The sequence below is a fragment of the Manduca sexta genome, chromosome 28 (genome assembly GCF_014839805.1).
Source record: "Manduca sexta isolate Smith_Timp_Sample1 chromosome 28, JHU_Msex_v1.0, whole genome shotgun sequence".
Taxonomy (NCBI): Eukaryota; Metazoa; Arthropoda; class Insecta; order Lepidoptera; family Sphingidae; genus Manduca; species Manduca sexta.
Window position 1 is genome coordinate 10765054 of NC_051142.1, and position 18727 is coordinate 10783780.

Sequence of the window (18727 nt, forward strand, 5' to 3'; positions counted from 1 at the left end):
AAGAATACAGATTGACGGAGCACCTACACTTACCCAGCACTTCAAGAAGGTATAATATACTACTTTTATAAAAGTTGGGTTAGGCAATTCTTGGCGCTAGTTATTAAAATTGAACCTGGCCCTAGACCTTTTTACGCTCAATAGGTACTATTACTTTTTTTTATTGCCAAGCAGCATTGTGCATCGCGAGCACTGCTGTTCTATTCCAAAGTGCAGTTAGAATAGGCAATTACAGGTGAGTAGTGCAGGTTAGGGCGACGCAGCTCTTAGCATTTAAAAATTTTGGTGTTGCAACAGGTATTTATGTATAGGTAGGGGCAGTGGCACCGCCAAGATAAGTTTACAGACGTGTATGCAGATACACGTTGTTGTTGTTGCAGGCCTACATACCTACTATACAATATACAGCAAGTGTTTTTATTTTTTCAAATTTAAATCTCGCTGGATTTTGATAATGTTTTATCATATTATAAAATCTCTGTGGTTGCAATTCCTTTTGTTGCTTTATTCCGCGACATATTTTTTTGTGATTTATTTCTGGGCAGGGGGTGCACTTGTACCTACTTGCACCCCTCTCCCGCCGCCCATGGGTAGGACGATATACCTATTATTGCGAATTACAAATATACATACCTACCCACAGTTTGACCGCCTGCTCGAATGATCGAACTCGGTAAGTACGTTTATCAGTTATACTTACACCTCCAAAGTACGCTATCAAGTGTTATACTTATGACCTCAAAAGGATGAGTATGTAAGCACGATGATATGACCAATGTAGCGATTCTGTTGTTTTTTTTTTAATATGATACGTACGTGATGACGTATGACACACAAATTAATCATGTGCTCTCATTTATGATCCTGAAGATCGGGAAGGGTTTTATACAAAAATAACACGTACCAATTTCTATGACAGGCTTTAATCCATTTATCAGATAAGAAATTTTAGGTATGTATTACGACAATTTCCAAAATAACACTGCTTACGGAAAGGAAAAATAAACTTCTTAATAAATCACGATAAAAACTAAAATTGGTTAAAACAGAAAAATACCTAATACATTAGCAAAATTATTAACTACAAATTATTTAGGCTTTGAAAAAATTCATTTTGTGGCACTATAGATACTATACGTCTACGGAAAACATGAACCGATTGGCGAATATTATGTTCGATGAGGACAAAGGCACTGAAACAAAGGTGGGGATACATGCATAATAATAAAATAATTATTTGAGGACCAACCAGTGACTCGAATTAGATATTTTCATGTACTTTCCCATTTTAGAAATTATTATTATCAGATAAAAGTTATAATAGATAACATATATAGTTCTGATCATCTTGTAGAAGAAAATATCAAATGACAAATGGCAACAAATAATTTAGGTGACAATTAAACTAACTAGACAATAAATATACTTAATATCAAAATTTCTGACGTAATTTATGTTCGTATATCACTTGTTATTATATATAATTATATTAATGTATGATCAAAACATATTGTGTATTTTGTGTCTTAGAAAAAAATAAACTTTATGTAAGTAAATACATAAAAATAATGTTAAGTATTAATTAAACTCACAACTATTTTTTACAATAATAAGTATATAATTACACTTTCAGATGTTGTGAATATACATAACACTAACAAAACTGATGTTTTATTTGTAACTTTAACCAAATACACACAAGTAGCACATAAAGCCATAGTAATATATCTCACAAAATATATGGCATATTTCATAGTTTCTGGTCAGGCCTCAAAATAAAATATATAAAGGAAAATCCTATTGATTGTCAAATTTCTCTCGTCACACTGTAATTGCACTTAAAAGTAGAAAAAATAATGTTTTGTAAACAATACAAATATGTACACATGTTAAAAGAACTAACAAGGAACAATTGATGTACTAGGTAGCTAAACTTTTAATGCTCTTGCAAAGGCAATTAAAATTATCGTCGACTGCGTCTGATCGTACAACGTACTTGAGCATGTCCGATAACATCCATAGCAATCTTAATTAGCCCTGCATGAGTAATTTTAGATCAAATACATTTATCGGTTCCTCCTTAGTCACCATAGATCACAATTTAGATAATTATAATATGATTCTACTCCACACAACTACTACGTGTAGTTTGTCACCGAATATATCAATGTATGATAAAAATTAAATTCATCACGCAATGGAGTAAAATCGAACACAATGCCACGAGAGAATGCGTCATAACAGTCCTTTATAATGATATTAAAAATGTATACAAAATGTCCACAGCTGGTTCGCTTACAATTGTTGTGTAATACAAAAGTTACAAATCACCACATAATAATAAGACACTGATGATGCGGTATCGTTTAAACACTACACTCAGTCGCGCGCGGTCACGTTGTTGTTTGTTTCGCCATTTCAATTAGTTTTACCGGTCCCTAATCAAAAGGATCAACTCCTCTCACCACAGAATTTTCTAGTTATAAAAATTACTATATTATTAATCGATTCAGTCCACAAATTTGAAACAAAGTCTACGATTTTACCCGTCGCCGTGTGACACGGAACTGACGCACGATGATCACGGTGTTTATTTATATAATGTTCTGTTCACTAGGCGTTTGCTTAATTAAACGTTCTTCCAGTACGAAATATTATTTAGCACATTTTAATTTGTTGAAAGTTTTTTTTTTGCGATGCACTGTTTAAAACAATATAGTATGTTACATTGTAACTGTTCAGGTTGAAACGCAACATTCACCGGTCACGTAATGATGAAAATGTTACATTATCCCATCCATGTATGTCACTGTGCATACATCTTGTGTAATGCGGTACCAATTAATTACTCTACTACTAGTTGTCTATGGGGAGAAGTCAGTCCTCATACTGTTCTGACACAACAAATACAATCAGTTACGAGAACGTCCACGTCCACGTGAGCCGTCCCGATCCTGCAACATGAGAAAAATATTAGTTTTATTACAACCAAAATGCGTTTAACTTAAGAAATATTTTACATTTAATTGAGTAATGGTTTAACAAACCTTATGCTGGGATCTATAATCACGATCGCGATACGAATGATCCCTGTTGTCACGAGGGTCGCGGTCATCTCGGTGGTCGCGATGGTCGCGAGGCTCGCGGAAGTCACGCGGATCACGCGGGTCGCGCGAGTCACGCTGGTCGCGAGGGTCCCTTGGATCACGCTGGTCACGCGGGTCCCGCGGGTCTCGCGGGTCACGCAGGTCTCGTGCATCCCTCGGCTCACGCGAATCGCGCGGCTCCCGGGGCTCTCGTGGCTCGCGTCCGTCGCGGTGATCGCGACCATCACGTCCATCCCGATGGTCGCGATAGTTCCGGTAACCACGACCGCCCTCGTGCTCGTCACGATTATTTTCATGGTTATTATGATGCGGGACTTTACGGGAATCCTCCTCCTCTTGTCGTCTTTCGTAATGGATGAAGTCATCAAATATAGAGGTGGAGTGGCAGTAGCAGTGCATGATCCGCAGTACCTGCAAACCTTTCGCGTGCGGCACCTCCTGGGTGTCGCGAGAGTTCGTCACCGGTTTGTTTTCGTTATTCTCTAATTTGATATGACGTAGTTGCCCGTTTGGAACATCTTTAACGTAGATCCACCTAACGCGGAATTGTCCCTTCCACTTGTCCTGCGACCACACACTCGAGTTGGAGTTGTAATCGACCGCACTCATCATGCGAGCCATGCCACAAAAATGTCCACTGCCGTTTACCGAAAAGAACAAAAACACAGCGCCTCCCTCCCTCTCGCGCTCGCGGAACGCCGCGTCCAGCCGTTTGTTGCCATGCTCGGTGCTGCACCAGATCTCATACTTGATGCTGCGGTGGATGTCGTCTTCCGAATAGGATTTGATCACAAAAAATCGTGCCATCGGAGCACTCAAATCGAACTCCTTTGGATTATAATCATTTTTGATGCGGAGTTCATCCAGCACGGGATGTGGTTGGGGCGGTGCGGTCGGGGGTGGTGGTTGAGCGGCGACCGGCGGCGCAGGTAGCGGTGGACGTGGCTGGTGCTGCGGCATCGGCTGGTGCGGAGGAGGGCCGCGAGGAGGATGAGCCCACGCAGGCGGAGGCTGGTGCGGCGGTGGCGGGCCCCGCTGCTGCTGCAACGGTGTCGGCGGTGGTGGCGCGGGTGCGGGCGCTGGTGCAGCCATAGGCAGCGGCGCCGGCACGGGCGGTTGCAGCGGCGGTGGAGGCGGTGCAGTCACCACCGGCGCGGTTTTGCCCGCGTCCCAAGTACTAATATCCATATTGTGCTTACCGGGCACTATCGGCGGCGGAGGCATGCCAGGGCCCTTCTTCTTGATAACGCCGCCCTGCGAGGAGGGCGCCGGCTTGGCCGGTTGGCTGGCGATGGAAGCCCATGTCATCTTTTTGGGTTGCGATCCGCCGGACACGTCTTTGAGTTCCGGAGGGCGGTCCTTGTCCTGCTTGTGGTCCCCGAGCGAGAGCGCCTGCACGCCCGTCTCGACCGCTTTGACGCCATCCGGCACATACAAACCATCAGCTCTGTAATAATCGTCATATTGTTTTGCGCGACCTAGCTGACCCCACGTGGAGTAGTCACCGTTGCCGTGAAAATAATTAAAAGTTGATGCCGGCTGTCCGAACGCAGCCGTAGAGAATGGTGTTGTCGAAGGGCCAAATACGCCTGAAATCAAATCATGTAAATGTTTATAAGAAATGTTCTTTTAAAACAATCATACCAAAGCTTCATAAGTGATTTTTAGTGTAGAACCTGGATTATTCGAATTATCAATTATATCCATATCTGCCTGTATCGATACATACTTATTGAAATCTCAAGTGATATATTGCAACTTCCTGGTAATTTACAGTATCATTTCGTTGAAGTAAACTAAATCTAACAGAATTGTTAAAGAAATAATGAGTAACCTTTTAGTGTTATATTAATGTACGATATATCGTAAATCAATAATGCAATAAGTAAATACCTATATACTTTGATTTTAAACCAAAACTATGTAGAAAATTATAGAAATACATACACATTCCAACGAATGTTTCTTTTTCTTGGAATCAACTGTTTATTAAACTTCGTTGGTTATATTATCGATGTATGAGAACAATTAGTTATTTAAATTAACAATGTTGTTAATCTGGCGACAGTAAATGACGTAAGATGGTGCTCTCAAAATATTTTTACAAAGAAACGCTTTATTTATTGATAACACTACAAAACCGAAGAGTACGGCTGTAACACAGCATTACATTAATACTGGTCATTATTAAACTCAGATAACTAAACAACCTATTATTACATTACTGATTTGTAGAAATTTGTTACATTATATTGACTTGCTTATTTCCGTTAATTATTTATTGTTGTTTTTTTTTTAACGTCTAGTTTAAATAAGCTCATCTTTGTTTGCACCAGCTCTTATAATTCGAAAAATATTTTTGTAGTCAAAGGTTGAGTAAACATGGATTATGTGATCTGTTTTACCTAAAACAATCGAATATAAAGTGGTCTAATTATGGTGGATATCGGAGTACAATTTAATATTTACATATCTAGTAAGGTGTCTTAATTAATTCGGATATTCGAGGTTCTACTGTTTATAATAATTCTAACAGGTGTGTTCAACACATGTTATTTCCAATTACATGAAATATATTTTTCTTATGAAATTTAAATATCGAAAATATTTTTTGTGCCAATATAATGTTGACTTCTTAATACTTATGACTTTGGGGTGTAAAAGTACATCTTTTCTCTTGTTACTGAATAAATACTAGCTACCATCCATTCCATAAGAATCGTGAGGATTGTATCCTCCGAGGAAAGTCATCGGGTCTGTTCCATTGGTGGACCATGTCCCATCCCCGACTCCAAAAGCTTGATAAGGAAGTGCTGTTGTACCGTAATAACCTGAAATGATGGAAAATATTTTCCTCAAAGGAGATATCCCATTTTTCTTAACGGTTTGGACTAGTATTGTACTGATATGATTAGTGCAACAAGACCAAAAGATGTTTTTATGAAAATTTTAAATATTATATTCTTTTTAAATTTAAAACGTTTCTTTTTATTACAAACAGCATATAAAATATTATTCGTATCAGTGTTAGAAACTGATATTTCATTAAATATCTAATTTCCAAAAGACTACGTACAATGTTTAGCCCAAAATGAGACACCTCAAATTGTGACTCGCTTAAAATCTAAATGATTAAATGTATGTAATATAACTACCATAAAATTACCTAATGAAATTATATTATATAGTTAAAAAAGCGCAATGAATTCTCTAAAAAAACAATCATGTAAACATTAAGGTTAGTACTCTATTTTATTATTCCTAAATAGTTCACATTCACTCTATTCCTATCTTATATTCATTTGAAATCACTTTATCGGAAGTGTAAAATATGCTTCAAGGTAAACAAGTATTTCCTTTCGCCACATTAAGTTGAATTTTAATTACATGGCCACATGAAACATTGTTCTACAATATGAATTCCTCCTTATTTTTTCACTATTTTCATTCAAAGATATGATACAAACAAGATTATCATGTTTTATTAGTAATAGAATAATTATAGTATATTTATTTATGGACCTTTCTTTAGCTAAGAGCAATCTAGAAAATCATTGTATTTTCTTTATGTGAATATTTATTCTTTATTTTAAACCAATAGGGTATGTAACTCTTCTGCATAATAAAAGATGAAGAATAAGTAGATATTCATTGTAAGTTTTTACAATAATATCACGAAAATAAAACACCGGATTATAAAATTATTCTCCTGGCACAAACTTTAAATAATTACTGAAGGTGCCAATTGCTCATATGCAATTAAAGTGAAGCCGAGCCAATTTGAAAAACAAAAGAATAGAATTTTAAGTCAATTGAAAACAAAAAGCTATGTAAATATATTTTAGCCAAATAGAATTTGATGCCCACCACTGTTGATTCATAAGGGGAAACAAAGTATCAAATTTCTAACCCAAAAACCTTATTCTTATAAAATACATTACATATTAAAATTGTATATACATACTGATTTAAGCAATTCTAGCTTGATACATCAAATTTTAAAATTAAGAGTCAAATACCCTATTGGCGTCATGCCATTCGTCATACCATAATACCAATTAAAGAAGCAAGCTGTTTGTGCATGTTATAGTTAAACAAGTTTGTATTTATAAGAAAAAAAAAACATTGTCACCAAACAAGCCTAATACATACAACAGATGCAGATTGTTGCATGCACAAACATCTCATTCAACTAATATACTACTGGTGTAATAAAAATTTAAAGTTATAGTACCTACCTGCCGCGCTGTAGTGATCGGCTGCTGACGAGATTGGTGGCGCATACGACGGCTGTTGCTGGTGACGCCATGACACCTCCGCCAACTCGTCACCGCCACTCTCTAAATGTTGCTCTTTCTGTGCATTTGTCACTGTAAGTATAGGGGATGTTTGGTTAATGTAAGACAAGATTTTTTAATTTTTTACAATCAGAGATGCAGCATCATCAATCATGCATGAGCAGAGCTTCCGTGAGCATGGCATATTTAGTAATATTTATAAATTGAGACCTAATAATAATAATTTTAAATAGGTATAATAAAGATATAAATAATTTAATGGAGTAGCAAATATAATGTTTTTTTTATTATAAAATTAATAATGCTATAATCCATAATATGTTTATAATATATAAAGAAAAATAAATTATTGCTGTCTAAATGCTACACCCAGAGAAGGAATTTTAATATTGTGCTTATTTTTATAAATAATTATACTAAATTCATTCCTTTAGTAATACAAAAACCATTTCAAACAATAAATGCCATTTTAAAATGTTAAACCTTAAATATTGTTTCTAAATCAATCTAATATTGGAATTCTCATTGTATTGTGTCAAAATAATTTTTACTTGTCTTCTCAAATTACTTAAAGCCTAGGTATGTTTTTGTGCTTAAGGGGACATTTTATTTCTATGATATTTTTTTTATTTTTATGAGATTGAGGTTTACCATAGTTATAATATATGAAGTGCTACTTTGTATACAACAATGTATAAAACCAGGCTGTTAAAAAAACTGTATAGTAATTTGAGTCAGTTACTTGTAAATAGCAAGGTCATGTGACAGTACCATGTATAGATAGCATATAATATGATAGCTCTAGTAAAGAACTTCCAAAAGATTTAACTATAATCTTTAACAACAAATAATTTACTTTACATGCTAGAATTGAACAATTTCCACAACAGAATGCTCAAGGATATAAATCTATTACACACATAATCTTATAAACCTTTTCAAGTAAATTATTAAAATTTAACACAATATGTATTATAATACAGAGTAGCTAGTAATATATAATAACATTTCAATACAACATAATGTTGATTCACTAGAAACAAATTACTACCACATTAACTCAAACCAAATAACATTTGGAATACCTATTAAATAATATCTGTAAACTCCTAATCACTCAGCATGCCTTCTTTCTTATCATATTCTAATTACAGAATTAACCTTTGTGACAAACAAGTTGTTTTTAAATTCCAACAATGTTGTAGAATTATGACTTGTCAGAGGTTTTACATAATTTTGCTCTATTTTATAACATTATCATGGAATAATATTTACATGTCTATATTATACAAGTAAAGGGCTTATTTGACAAAGAAATTGTTTTACTACCAAGCAACATAAATGTAAATTGTTCATTCTAGTTTGCTACCCTGGAATGGATGAAATATGTCTAATTCCTTCTTCGCTTACTGTATCGTGACCTACACTGGACTACAATAAATGATTGAGTAGAACTGTCAAATATGTATACATGTTTCATTACCAATAAGTTTAGATATTTCTAAAGGAAGATGTAAGTTTCACAACATAATGTTTCAAGAGTTAGTCATTAATGTGTCACCAAGGCATACATGGGGAATAATACAATAACATTATTGTTTTTAGTCACTTCAATAAATAAGCATATTAAAGAATATATTATTGTGTATAACTGTCAAACATTGATGGTATCCATGTTATTCATATTTAATATGAATATGTTACATAACACACATTCATTGAAAGAAAGACCTTCAACTTCAATCAAGCTAACATGCATTGGTTTATGCAAATTAACACAATATATTTGCAGAGCATTATGTAAACAAACTTATTATAAATAAAATGGAATCAGTTTCATTAATCAATGCAATATACAATATTTCACAGTATTTTTATAAAAATGCAAGATTAAATATTTACCATAATTAATTTCTAATATTAATAATTATAGGAAAATGTATGCTTATTCAACAGACATATTTTTTATTCTCAGTGTATTTCATATGGTAAGTTAACAGCTAACTTATGCATGTAATCTTACATAAATAAAAAAAAAAACAAAATCTTAATTTCATTACATTTCTTTCATTTCATAGTATATGTAGAGTACTCTAAAACAGGTAAAAAATGTTATATAAAGAACTTCATTGTTTAACTAAATATGTTTTTATTATAATAACAAGAGAAAAGGTTTGAAAAACTGATAGCTAAAAGATTAACTATCCAATGTTTTATTATTTAATAAACAATAAGTGACATTTTCCAACAATTTAAGAAGTTTATTATATACAATTTCTAAAACATAGACAAAAAATTAAATCATATGAATATTTCTTAAAGGCAATAGCTACATAGTAGTTGCTATAACTCACCAAATGGTATAACACAGAACATTACTGCTACACAAGTTCACAAATAATCTTGCAAGATTATTGATTCTGTGTAGGTGTTATAACATAGCCAAACAATATTACAGAGGATTCCGTGGGAAGCGCAACACCTACACCGCCACAAATGATTGGCAAAAACTTAGACTAATAACAAACTAAAGATGTACAACATTATCAGCAAACTATCAACTGCACAATCCGATATGCACATCATTGAAAAAGAAAGTGAAAGTACAAGAACACAGCTTTAATCACGGCGGAATGGTAACGAACGCAGGGTGCAAAGACGATCGGCGACCGGCAACGCTGTTTTCTAGCAAAGAATACATTGCAACGTCATAATGATACAATATTTTACCTTGGTTCCCTTGCCCTTTCATCCGCTACAACCGATGCAAACATGAAACAAGAGATACAGACGTGTTATTAATCATAGAGAAACATATCAAACAGCGTAGTTATACCACAAAAGTACCGTAAATGCGAAATACCTGATCTGACACGCCTGCTGACATTGGCCGCGATTTTACGAATATAAAGCACTTAGGAAGTCTTTAATCACGACAATAACAAAATAAATCACATCAGTTACACTACACTGAGTCCAACGTGTCCAAGATTTACCTAACTAAAGCGCTTTATAAAAAAATGTCCGCACTATTAAAAAATCTACTGAAAGTCCGAAACGAAACGGATGGACGTTTGCTAATGGCGACTACAACGATGTTGCCAATTGTTTTGCACGAAAACTAATTTAATTTGGAAGAATTCTAATCCATCAAGAAAATGAATACATGGATAATAAAAGTGTTGTTTTTTGGATGTTGAATTATGTTTATTATGAGTAAAGGAAATGAGCATACCAGCGCTGCCAATGGAAACCACCGTCTTTTCAGAAAAAAAATCGGTATTTACGATTCGGGCTATTCCCTAATTTAAGTTCCTATTTTTTTTAACTAAATATATTTCGGCCGAGCTTACTAATCCTTTGACCTTAATTTTATTCTACATTGTAAAATTTTATTTGAATTTGTTCAATATCAGTTTGCTATAACATTGAATCTAATTACAGCTCTCGAGTTAGACTTGCATTTGCAAACCTTGAAATTCATGCCATTCTATTCACCAGTTGTAGTCTAATCTAAAGTCAAATACTGTGCCTTAATTATTTTCTACTGGGCTGATGTTTTAATTCCGATGTAATACCAGCGAATACGGGTAGTAGTCCGAGTGTCCTGAATGAATTACCAGCCAGTAATCGGAAAATGAATACACATCATGTATGTTAGATTCGATAAGGGAAAGTCAAATGAATGAATACAGATGAGGTTGTATTGGGCTCGAAATATAATGTGTGCCTCCGTGTGGGTCATAAGGGTATTGTTATTATAAATAAATAGCAAGACTTGTTGGTTCTCCTCATACTTAATTTATTTTATATGTATAATAATATGTTTTTGTATTGATTATTTTTTCATGAAAAACGATGAAATGGTTTTCGTGCCACTAGCAGCTTTTTGTCTTGCCTTTTCTTTGGATGTTAAAGTTTTTGGTTTTTTTACTTCCGGAGATACTTGGCTGTAAGCTAATTCATTAGTACTGACAGCTTCAGATTTTTCCCGTTTTATTTTTTTCACCTCTTTCTTTGAGTCACTTTCCTCTTCAGATTTGCGTTTATGTCCTATTGTCTCAATTAATTCAGGTTTGAAATTAAACCTTTTTTCTAAACTTTGCATCAAGTCATCTTGTATGTATTCTGATATAACACCATGAGCATACCTTAAATAAAATTCTGAAAAATAAAAGAAGTTTATCATATTTTATTTCATTGTAGTTTGTAAACTATAACTATTATAAAGTGTTGGGTGATAAAAGGACAAATTCGAAACGAATTTAAATTATTTTATTATAGTATGTAATAACAAAAGTTAATTACATCATCACACTGAAACACAAGTCCCGTTTCGTTTATATGATATATTTCAGGAACAAGGGACTTTTTGCCCCACAACACAAAGAACCGAAAGATATATTTGCAGATATCATGAATATGTGTCTAATTGTGTGGATTAAAGCTACTACATTATAATACAGAGACTGTATCTACTTTTCAGTCTTATAGAATTTAAAATCATACAGACAAGTGCACTATAAATAGTCATTAAATAAAGAAAGTAAGGGTTATGTTTAAACAAATAGCTACCTTCATCAATATTATCATTTTCCAATTTACTAGTAACAAATGTTGCAGATACGGCTCCAGATGTCACATGAATATTCTTCTCACGCAGTACACCAGATAATTTACGAACTCTCTCCTCAAGCCAATTCAAAGTTTTTTCTTCATTGTATTTATAAGCTTTTAAATCTGGTGGACCCTTAAATATAATTTATAGGTATTAGTTTTTTTTATTGCATATTGCTTCGAAGAAGATACAGTGATTCTATTAAAGCACACTTTATGTTAAGCGTTAAGCCTAGAATAATTTCTAAACTTAGTGCAAGACATACATATTATGGTGCAAAATTACTGCTTTGAAAGGCACAGAAAAGGTCATATTTTTTATGAGATACTTTTATGTCCGTATGTACACACATGACTGTCTAACAAAAGTACAAAAATTGCAATTGAGTTAATATTACATTATTGTCATATCAATATTCAATGGAGGTTAAGACAACACAAAATATAATGAATCCATTGTAATTTATAAACATAGCATTCTATAAGATATAGAGACAGAAGTCACCTTCAGATCAGCTATGGAATCCATCTGTGGCACATAATCTAAAATCCTGTTGAATCCTTTTTCTGATAAAAGATCTTCCAAAGGTATAGCTTTATCACTACACTGTTCTCTTAACCGAGGTAATACTGAAACAGAATTTACATTATGAAAATATTTTATTGTAGAAAAAGGCAATATTATTGCTAATTTAACAATGGTCATTGAATTTTATAGTTGTTTATTGGTTACTGTATATTTCTTGAAAATAAGAATTAATATGAAAGATAAACTTTCTGTAATAAAGTGTGCACCAAATAATATGGCCAACAAACATTTAAAGTACTACTGACAACATGGCATTAAGCCCTTGTTACTAATACATTTGATGTTGTGATAACTAAACAAGTTTCTTCCTGAACAGAGTGAAGATAGTTAATATTGCTATCTCTATTGTAACATGGTACCAGTCAGGTAGATGTTTTATTACTTACTTCTATGCCAACATGATTAGGGACACCACTTTGAGATAGATTTGAGTGAGGTAGCTATAGGAATTTTTAATTGTAATATCCGAGTTAGAACCAATGATCACTTTTGCCATGTTATTTGGTACATTCTATAAATTTAATTCAATTATCCACGATGTGTATTTATTTATTCTTGACACAAATAAGCTGGTTTATTGATACTATACAATATATTTTATTATTATCTTAGGGCTGTGTGTAATTTTTTGGAACAAAGAATTTGAATAAATCATGTCCAAATAGAAAAAACTGTTATAATATGGAAGTAATTAAAATATTTTACCTAAAAATAAAGGATTAATGGGAGTTAATATTTGCAGACTTCCATCTGATTTGACTGTGTCTCCAATAAACCAAGATCGGTGGGGCTCCTTGAACGTCACCACTTCAAAAATCTTTTTCTGATTATCATCCAGGCAATACTTTGATGGTTGACTATGTGCTGGGTGAGGAAGAGTTACAATACTGAAATTGTTGTTTTCCAACAAAGAATCTGGGGAGCAAATAAGCATATTCAATATAATATGTGAATAGGAAAGTACAGCGTGATACAAGTCAAAATATTTACAAACCTCTAACCAATAACACCCATGAATTCTCGACTCTTTTATAGATGACTTTATTAGTTTGTGCAGCCTCTTTGGCTCTTTTACTTCTTGTTGACATTTTACGCCTTTAAATTACGTTCAATAAAAGGTATTTGGGATAAATATTAATACAACAATATTTGCTTTCAGCAAATTTTCCCGCTTTAAAAGTTGAAACCTAGAAAATATTAATTTAAATTTGACAAATGACAATTAAAGGGCTGGGCACAGTTGTTTGTCATTTATTCAAAAATCGGTAGATAATAAGGCTATTTCATGGATTACACATAGGTATACAAAATCGGTAATATAGGCGAGTTAAGATTATCCTAAAAGTCATCACTAACGTCAAATTTTACTGCAGAAGCACGAATATCGTTAGATACATTTTGTAGCATATATATCTTTTATCTCTTTTAAGCTAATATCAATTCATATATTTTTTTTCATTCTGAAGAACGTTATAACGAAACGTAGTTTGACACTTAGAGCTCGAAGAATTACAAAAACCGGAAACCGCGCTTTTCTCTAAGTGTATTTTGTAACTTGTTTTTGGCTTAAAGTAAATTTACAATGCAGGCTTTTTTGAAAACAGGCAAAATATCAGCGGTCGATAAACCATCCTCATCAGGTTTCAAACCTTCAAATAAGAAAAAACCTCCTGCGCCATGGGTTGAGAAATAGTGAGTTGCTAAGATAAAATCTTGTTTTCGACACGAACTTGTAAATATTAATAGTTATTATATTTCAGTCGACCGAAAACAATTGATGACATAGTAGATCAAGGAGAAGTGGTGCAAGTGCTGCGCGAATGTCTAGCGGGAGGAGATTTGCCACACTTACTTTTCTATGGCCCGCCCGGTACAGGTAAAACTAGTGCCATACTCGCAGCTGCCAGGCAACTATTTGGCGATATTACCAGAGAACGCGTATTGGAATTGAATGCGTCTGATGAGAGAGGTATTCAAGTGATCAGGGACAAAGTTAAAACATTTGCACAGCTAACTGTTAGCAGCACTAGGCCAGAGTAAGTAACAATCATATTACGATGTAAAGAATTATGTTCAAGAACATATTATTATCCTATAAAGGCATAATGCCACAAGTTAAAATTTAAAATCTTTCAGTATCTACACATAGAACACATTGGAGATCTTGAATTTATAATGAATATTAATGTGGTAACTTTAATTTTAGTGGCCGTCCATGCCCACCATACAAGTTGGTGATTCTTGATGAAGCAGATTCTATGACAACAGCAGCACAGGCAGCCTTACGTCGTACTATGGAAAGAGAAACACGCACCACACGCTTCTGCCTTATTTGCAATTATGTGTCGAGAATTATTCCACCAATAACTAGCAGGTGTTCTAAGTTTCGTTTCAAGCCACTTGCTAGAGAAAATGTTATCAAAAGGTATGCATGTAATGAATTGTCCGTATTATTGCTTTTGTATATTTTGGATACATTTCTGTTTAACAGATTTATGGAAAGGTTATTTTCACAATATAACAAGCTAAGATATACTGCTGTGCATGGTTCAGGCAATGACAATACTAAGGGTACTGTTAAACTATAAAGAAATTGTAACATACAATTTATAATTATAATTATGAATACTTCTACAGATATAAGCCACCACAGAATTATTGTTCATATAAAATTTTCTTTTTTATATGCTAACATGTTATGGTAGAAACTCTGATGTGATTCTACAAAGCTGTGCATGAGGATTATTTATTAACTATCCTGCACAGACTATCACAGTTAATGTGGGTTACATTTGTTAACCTTATAAGGTTTGGCTTATACCAACACACTAGACTTTTGGGTGAGTGCTTTAGGAGCTTACAACCATTTGAAAGTTGGTATTGAGCAGTGTAGTTTGAAGAATTCGTACTTATGGTAAATAAAGAGTGATATTGTCTTCTGATAGGTTAGTAGATGGAACCAATAATATATTTTGTTTAGTAAATAATAATGTTTGCAAAACACATAATTTAATGACTTTAAAATACAAATATGAGAAATTCTGAGCAACAATTCCAGGTTGCGCGAGATTTGTGAGGCAGAAGGTGTGGATGTAGGTGAAGGTGACGTGTTGCATCAAGCTGTGGACACATGTGAAGGAGACTTGCGTCGAGCCCTCACTGCCCTGCAGTGCTGCCAGCGACTCCTCGGCAAGATTACTGCTGATGGGCTAATTGAGGTAAATACTGTTATGCATTTCACTGAATTTCATTTTTCATAAGAATAGAAAAAAATAGTTATAATTGGACTAAAAGATTATCTTTTGTCCTTGTCACCAATAATATTGTTCTTGTGCTAAGCAACCTTAAATTCATAACAAAATATTTTTATAAGTTTTGTTTTGTACATAAATGTGTTGGGACAATATTTTTTCTGTTGGTTGTAGACATAATATTATTCATCTTTTTCTTGATTCATATTCATCTTTCTAGACATAATATTATTCATCAACATTACAGTGACAATAATTATTTATGATATCCTGATACATCTTGGTATATCATTATAGTGATTTTAATTAACTTATGTGCAAGTTTATCCTTTTTCTGCAGGTCACTGGATTGGTACCAAAAGAACTAGTTGATGAATATTTGAATGTGAAGAACTATAGTGAATTAGAGAAATTTGTGGAAAAGTAAGTATCAATATTTATACGGAGGTTTTAATTACTGGGCTCACTTTTTAAAGATTCACTAGATGGCAATAGCTTCTACAGGTGCTGCTAGATCCATTCGACGAAAGTTTGCAATATTTATTGTATATAAAACTTTTATGTACAACCTTAAAAACAATATTTCTATATAATTCTATTAATATATTATTTTTCATATTTTCGCTTACAATTTCCAGTTTCCTAATGGAAGCCTACTCTGCTGCACAATTGTTGGAGCAACTCAGCATGACGGTGGTTTCAGCTGGACACTTAACCAATAAGCAGAAATGTGCTATCAGCGAGAAAGTAGCCATTTGCTCCCACAGGCTGCTTGATGGCGGGGCAGAGGTTATGCAGCTCACAGACCTAGGCTGCACCATCATTATGGCTAATAATAACCCTTGATTTTTATGTTATTTTAATATTGTATGTGATATGTTTATTATTCTAAAATATAATGGTAAGATTGGTTATGTCTTTTTATTAAATATTGCTTGGAATGTTTTACGAACATAAATTTGTTCAAATGTTGGGATATGTTTCCCCATAAACCTATTGTCTATTTCGTTTTTCATCTCTCATCATCATCTGTAACTAAGACGTACTTTTGTACACTTAATCTTCGTAGATACTGTGATGAGATCACCAGATTCCTTGATGTAATACATCCAAGAACAATTAACATCAAAACCATTATACTTGTTGCAAAGCTGGCTCGAAGGACCAAAAACCATATTTAATGAATTATCTTTGAAATTCCTATCTTAATAAGAGAATATAGAACCCCCTAAATTTTATCAAAACTCACAATGAATATTCCAACTCTTTTTTTTTTCTATTTCTTTATTTGTGATAGTAATATAATCTAAAGTATTTTATATTAGTATAATATGTCTGTAATTTTCCTTTTTCTTACTATAAATATCGAGAATCTATGTTTTAATTTTCTTAATTCTCGTTAAGACTGATTATAAATAAATCAGTATTCTTATCGATACTAAAAACTAGGCGTTGCCAGTGGCTCCGCCAGCGTAAATGTAATACACCAAATCAAAGCGTCACCATGTTCTCTTTGATAATATAAGGTAGCTCATCATTTTTATTTATTATATTCTACCTGCATGCCAAATTTTATCCAAATCCGTTCAACAATTTAAAGCCTCGTTAGATAGAGAGCGTGGCTGGGTGTAATATTGACGTATTGAACACATGCATATTGAATCACCACATTACGCCACGTATGATATTTTGTGTAGCGTCTTCCGTACATTGTCATAGTAATTTGTGAGATAAAACACGCGTTCAACACGCCACGTGGATATCACAACCTATCTGGTGAGGCCTTTCGAGTAAGATTCATTGAATGCATGGTTTTATATAAATAAAATTGTCTGATTTTCAACTTTGTTTTATTAAGTCATTTAGTTTATTTCACAGTCTATTTGCAAAAGCGTGAAAACCAGCAAATGACGCAACTATTATACTTTCTTTTCGGAGTTCAGTTAAAAGTTATTTTGACATAACCAATTTCGATCCCGTAGTTTAACAAGTTTAAAATATTCTTTAACATTAGATTTTTGTGTTAACTGGTAATGTTTGAAAATAAAACCCTTAGAATAATTATTATTAAGTATTTATAGAAAGATACAGTAAATCTTGGAATACTTCCATTATGGATCAACTAATGTTACACTCGCATAAAAAAATAAGTACAATCCTTAGTGTCTGGTCTGTGTTACAAACATTTTTAATTGTAGTCGCCTTTACATAAAATAGTTTTTAATATAAAAACTAAAGGAGAGAATGAAATTGAAGAACACAGTATCCTAAAAACGGGACTGTTGAGTGTATGGTGAAATTACTACGTACAAATTTATTTCTAGAATTATCGCCTCATCGGAATCGTGGTCTAACAAAAATAAGGAACTCGAAATTTTATGCACGAGAGACGTTTTCGCTCCATGTTTAACATTTGGGGGGTGAAAATCTTTTTTTTTAAATGATTCTAAATTAATTCGTATAGCTATTACATTGATTACTTAACCTAACTATTCGCTCTTTAATTTCAATTCATCCCATTTCATTATGGGTAGGTAATTATTTCGATTCATTTGCGAAATTCTTAGTTTTGTGGTGTGATATAAACCTTCAGAAATATTAAAACACCTTCAGGATCTCATTTCTAACATATGAACTAGGTGTTGCTTGCGTGCAAAACCGTCCCCGCTACAGAGTCCCTGATCCACAGTTCACTTTAGCGATTCATAGCGCTATCTTCGCGACAATGGCGTCATCTCTTTATAAAAAAATATCTAATTAAAAAATGAAACAATTCGGTATAGGAACGGATTACTGAAATAAAAAGGAGCCTATGTGATAATCTTGCACATGCTCTATCCGTGCACTAATTTTCATCCAAATTAG

The 18727-nt window shown here is 33.5% G+C and overlaps 3 protein-coding genes across 8 annotated transcripts; 1 reads left to right on the plus strand and 2 right to left on the minus strand.

Annotated features, from left to right (window-relative positions):
• Window positions 1–904: 904 nt before the first annotated feature.
• LOC115445522 (YTH domain-containing family protein 3) lies at window positions 905–10602 on the minus strand. 6 transcript variants are annotated; one of them, XM_030171812.2, is made up of 6 exons: window positions 10269–10602; window positions 10136–10160; window positions 7346–7477; window positions 5930–5938; window positions 3048–4696; window positions 905–2954 (listed from the first exon to the last, which is right to left on the minus strand). In XM_030171812.2, the coding sequence occupies exons 1-6, from the start codon at window positions 10290–10292 to the stop codon at window positions 2913–2915; spliced, it is 1881 nt and encodes a 626-aa protein (XP_030027672.1). In that variant the 5' UTR covers window positions 10293–10602; the 3' UTR covers window positions 905–2912. The 6 variants fall into 6 exon arrangements, with proteins under 6 accessions (XP_030027672.1, XP_030027670.1, XP_030027669.1 ...); XM_030171810.2 differs by having other exon boundaries at window positions 5810–5938; window positions 10269–10601; XM_030171809.2 differs by having other exon boundaries at window positions 5807–5938; window positions 10269–10600.
• A 581-nt stretch (window positions 10603–11183) lies between these two features.
• On the minus strand, window positions 11184–13830 carry LOC115445524 (ribonuclease H2 subunit B). The gene is made up of 5 exons (XM_030171815.2): window positions 13606–13830; window positions 13317–13526; window positions 12528–12652; window positions 11981–12155; window positions 11184–11569 (listed from the first exon to the last, which is right to left on the minus strand). The coding sequence occupies exons 1-5, from the start codon at window positions 13697–13699 to the stop codon at window positions 11244–11246; spliced, it is 930 nt and encodes a 309-aa protein (XP_030027675.2). The 5' UTR covers window positions 13700–13830; the 3' UTR covers window positions 11184–11243.
• Window positions 13831–14067: 237 nt separating this feature from the next.
• LOC115445523 (replication factor C subunit 4) lies at window positions 14068–16776 on the plus strand. Its single transcript, XM_030171814.2, has 6 exons — window positions 14068–14303; window positions 14372–14647; window positions 14818–15036; window positions 15670–15829; window positions 16203–16285; window positions 16501–16776. The coding sequence occupies exons 1-6, from the start codon at window positions 14194–14196 to the stop codon at window positions 16706–16708; spliced, it is 1056 nt and encodes a 351-aa protein (XP_030027674.1). The 5' UTR covers window positions 14068–14193; the 3' UTR covers window positions 16709–16776.
• Window positions 16777–18727: the final 1951 nt, after the last annotated feature.